This window comes from Papaver somniferum, chromosome 6 (assembly GCF_003573695.1).
Source record: "Papaver somniferum cultivar HN1 chromosome 6, ASM357369v1, whole genome shotgun sequence".
Lineage (NCBI taxonomy): Eukaryota > Viridiplantae > Streptophyta > Magnoliopsida > Ranunculales > Papaveraceae > Papaver > Papaver somniferum.
In genome coordinates this window covers 59,975,291-59,979,539 of record NC_039363.1, presented here as the reverse complement: position 1 = coordinate 59,979,539, position 4,249 = coordinate 59,975,291, and the positions used below count along the sequence as shown (strand labels likewise).

Here is a 4,249-nt window from a genome sequence, read left to right as displayed (position 1 = left end):
ACTGCAACTGATAAGTGTAGTGATCTTTAATCATTTGATGTAGCCCCTTGTTTTTGAAAACGAATTTAATTTCCTTTATGAATTGGCAAACAGCGAGATGAATTTCCTGGATTAGTGTTTTAGCAGGATTCTTGTCCACATTAGACCACCTTTGGCGGATAATTAACTGCTACCTTGTTTTTTGTTTATATTCAGTATCAAGAGGAGGGCACAACTTCTTTTTCCAGTAGTTCTCACAACGCACGAAGTGGATCACATGCAAGCATCGAGAAACTTCAAAATCTTCAGTTTCTTCAGGAAGATTATGCAGATCTTGAAATGTTCTCTGAAGAGGACGAACTTCTTATTCCCAGTAAATTAAATTAGAGATATCTAATCTAATCTAAAATCTAAAACTCAATTTTTACGGGTGCGGGTGAATCCGCGGATTTCAAAGTCCAACCGCAACCAAACCGCTAAACCTTGTGGATTTAAAAACTCAACCGTGTCCGATCCATAGACTCTTACTGATTGGTTTTCACCTGCAATTTTGTGGACGGTTGCGGGTGAAAACGGCGGTTTCGGTTTTTCTGCACACCCATAGCTAAAGGGCTAAGTTGCTAACTCGATCCAAAAACATACAGTTTGGGGTTTCTTTTCTTTCTCGAGTCCGTAATCCCTAAAGGGTAGAACTTCGTAAAAATGGCGAAAGAGCGAAAAAGATCTTCATCATCAGAGAGAAACAGCAAAGATGATAATGAAGAAGAAGAAGTAACTCCATCAAGGAGAGATCGTAAACTAAAAGAAAAAATATCCAAAAGGAAAAACGAAGAAGAACATTCATCAGATGAAGATGATAAATCAATTGCACGAGATAGAAAAAAACATAAAAGTAGTAGTAGAAGTAGAAGTAAGAAGAAGAAGGGTAATAGTAGTGGTAGAAGGAAATCGAGCATTGGTTCTAAGAAAAGCTCTCGAAGAAAATACAGTGATGATGATTCGCCTTCTGATTCTGATGACGAGGAATCTGATTCGGAATTATCAGGTTCCGAATCTGAATCAGAAAGTTCGGATGATGATTATTCATCTGAAGAAGAAAGTGAGAGTGAAGATGAGAGAAGGAGGAGGAAAAGGAAAGAACGGAAGAGAAAAGAGAGAGAGTGTGAGAAGGAGAAAAGAAGGAAAAGAAGAAGAGACAAAGAGAGAAAAGGAAAGAGGAAAGACAGTGATGATGGAAAAGATCGAAAGAAAAACAAGAAGAAGAAAGATAAGAAGGAAGGAATTAAAGGAGCTGTTACAAACTCTTGGGGGAAGTATGGAATTATTAGAGAAACTGATATGTGGTATGTAATGTTGCTCACTGAATTAGGTTTTTTAAATTGGTGTTACATCTTATTTGATTAGTATGCAAATTGTTTCAATTGTTGTTTGGTTGCAGCTCTTATTAGACTTCAAGCACTTATGGTAGTTCTGTAGTATGTAACATCAAATGTCTGACTAGTTATACTATAGATGAAAGTAATTTTCACTATTTTGATCTGTTTTTGCCTCTCTTTTCCATGCTTGTTAATGTAATTTTCACTATTTTGATCTGTTTTTCTTCAGGAACAAGAGACCGGAGTTTAGTGCTTGGCTTTCAGAAGTGAAAGAGGTATTGTATAAAGCTTACAGGGGAAAAAATACCTTTAACTTCGGCGCTATCTCCTTTACCATTGTGATTCATTAATTACCTTGTCTTGTATTCTTATCATTATATGCAATGTTATGATGGATAAAGTATTCATGACGGTTTTCATTTAGCCTTTATTTCTTCGCATTGATCCTCGTCATTTTCTTTTAGGTTGTATCTGTCAATTTGTATTTTGTAGTTTGATATGGCTGGAAATTGTGGTGTCATCTACTTGTAGCTAATTGGAATTATGATTACAGGTGAACCTGGAAACTGTACCTAATTGGGAAGAAAAGCAATTGTTTAAACAGTAAGATTATCTCACTTAATCAAGAATATGACTGGCTTTACAATATGTTGTTTGCAGTGCCTTTGGATGGTTTGGTTATCTCATTTGTTTTGCTAATATTTATATATTCTTACAGATTTATGGAAGATCACAATACAGCTACATTTCCTTCAAAAAAGTAAGATTATAACCCTATCAGCCATATCAATGTCGTTTCAATTTTTTTTTTTAAAAGAAGCCGTATCACTGTCATGGTACTTTTTTCCGTGGGAGATGAGATATACAGTAATAATGTTTTATTATCACTTCCAGTAGAGTAATTTTCTGTGAGAAATCCAGCTTTATAATGTGTTTTAGTTAGTATGTTCGTCATCTCCTTTTAGCTGGTGTATTCTTCTTCTGCTGCTCCTACTTTTATGTGTTGTCATCTCTCTTTCTTACTCGTGTTATTGCCATATCGCATTTATGTATGAGTGATATTTTTTCTAGGTTTAATACTCAAACATGCGTACTAATTTAAAACATAAAACATTTCATTTCTGTGGTTGTAGATATTATAGTCTAGATGCTTATCACAAGCATCAGATAGAAAAAGAAATCAAGAAAGGTACTAAAAAGGTCCAGCAAGAGCGTACATTATTCAATGACGAAGAACAACGTCGGTATGTGGACAAATTTCCAAATTTTTTATACAAGTATACAAATTGCATATGTAGCTGCTGAGTCACAAATACTGATTTATTTAAAGAGGAATAGTTGGTTCTGCCTTTCATATGCTAATCCAACTTTCCTGAATTACTTATTATTTTTTGCACCGTTGCGCTGTTTCTTCGGGCTTAAGTTGTGTCCGCGCTTTAGAAATCTGACAAATATCACTTGTGTTCCTTGTACCATAGAGGCCACTTAAATTTGTATCCCTTGGTATAAGTGTGTGTTACAGTTTTTGGAGTAATATTGCTGTTAGGGCTAGGAATTTGAAAGCGGGTTTTATGGGAACCTTTTTTTTTTCCAGCAAATTACTTCGAAACTGTTGCCTGTTGTCTTCTATCCTGGACAACTGTTTAGCTTTGACCCTTTCTCTTTGAAGTTGAAGTCTTATATTTTCTTTTGATGCTCTTTCTGTCTTACTGTTGCTAAAAGTCAGTACCTCTTAGTCTATTACATGTTTCCTAAATGAACATATTTAGCTAGGATGAAAACACTGGCTTCACAAACTATTCTTGACTTATTGATTTGGCTATTCACATCTCGGTTATTGTATGTACTGTGATTATTGTTTAATGTACTGGGTTGGTATCACTGAGTAAGATCTTAAAATCTGTTCCACCTTACAGGCTAGAGGTGCAGCAAGCGCGTGAAAAACAAAAGCAGGAGCAGGTGGAATTGTTAAAAAAATCTATGCAGAGTGGAATGGTGAGCATCTTGTTAGTGCATGCTATATTTTTTCTCCATTCTTTTTATTTTTACTAACTTAAAGCAAAATTACAGCAGCATCTGATTTTCTCTTTCTTGTGAAATTAACAGGCACAAGCAATGAAAGAACAAGGTCGCCTGAGGGAAGAAATGGCTTATCAGTACAAGCTAGGCAACTTCGAGGTAAATGCCACCACCAGATTCATGTTGATGATTGCACTTTCAAAACCTCTCGAGTTCTTGATTTCATATTACAAACATTATTTACTGGATTTAACTTCTTTGTAGGCTGCTGCTGCAATTCAGAGAAGACTTGATCCTGATGTTGCTATGTGAACATCCACTAAGAGGCGTACAATGCTATTATCTTTTGTGGAGTGGTTAAAGTTCATGCAAAATGGAGGGTTTGTTTTCTTTCAATGACACAAAATAGAGTTTGTGTTCGTTTTCCCTTGGTTGTTCAAGGCTCTGTAGTTGTTCCTGTTGGAAATCAAATCTCGTCTTTGTTGGGTACTGGAATTGTCACTTGCCTAAAGTTGAGAAAGTCTTCTGTTGTCAACATTATGGTAAAAGATTTTTGAGAATGTTGCTGGTCTCAGGGCTGGCTAAATGGAACCTTTTTCTTTTAAGTGAACTAACAGTAAACCGGAGCAAGCTTTTTACTTGCAACACCAGGCATGGTATGTTTCTGCAGAATGGCCTGTTTGACCGTGGGGCAAGAACTGATGTTACCTTTCACAGCCCACACCATGTAGGTATTCTTTTACAGAATCATATCACATAGACGTGGGTTCACTAAAATTCAAGTTTTGAGCTCTTCATGTCGTGAACCTCATTGGTTTTACTTTACGTCCTTGCCTAACTCCCTTTGGAAATTCAGCTTTGAGATCGCCCGGTTT

General features: G+C 36.1%; 1 protein-coding gene across 1 annotated transcript; it reads left to right on the top strand.

Annotated features, from left to right (window-relative positions):
* The first annotated feature begins 618 nt into the window (after nucleotides 1-618).
* On the top strand, nucleotides 619-4,019 carry LOC113287704 (nucleolar protein 58-like). The gene is made up of 8 exons (XM_026536524.1): nucleotides 619-1,322; nucleotides 1,585-1,630; nucleotides 1,909-1,958; nucleotides 2,074-2,115; nucleotides 2,489-2,599; nucleotides 3,272-3,350; nucleotides 3,462-3,533; nucleotides 3,639-4,019. The coding sequence occupies exons 1-8, from the start codon at nucleotides 682-684 to the stop codon at nucleotides 3,684-3,686; spliced, it is 1,089 nt and encodes a 362-aa protein (XP_026392309.1). The 5' UTR covers nucleotides 619-681; the 3' UTR covers nucleotides 3,687-4,019.
* The last annotated feature ends 230 nt before the right edge of the window (nucleotides 4,020-4,249 follow it).

Bases quoted from the DNA above. Each gene is read 5' to 3' on its own strand.
- LOC113287704 (XM_026536524.1), top strand. From the start codon at position 682: ATGGCGAAAGAGCGAAAAAGATCTTCATCATCAGAGAGAAACAGCAAA. The intron at 1,959-2,073 runs GTAAGATTATCT...ATATTCTTACAG, and splicing joins GAAAAGCAATTGTTTAAACA to ATTTATGGAAGATCACAATA. The intron at 2,116-2,488 runs GTAAGATTATAA...CTGTGGTTGTAG, and splicing joins GCTACATTTCCTTCAAAAAA to ATATTATAGTCTAGATGCTT.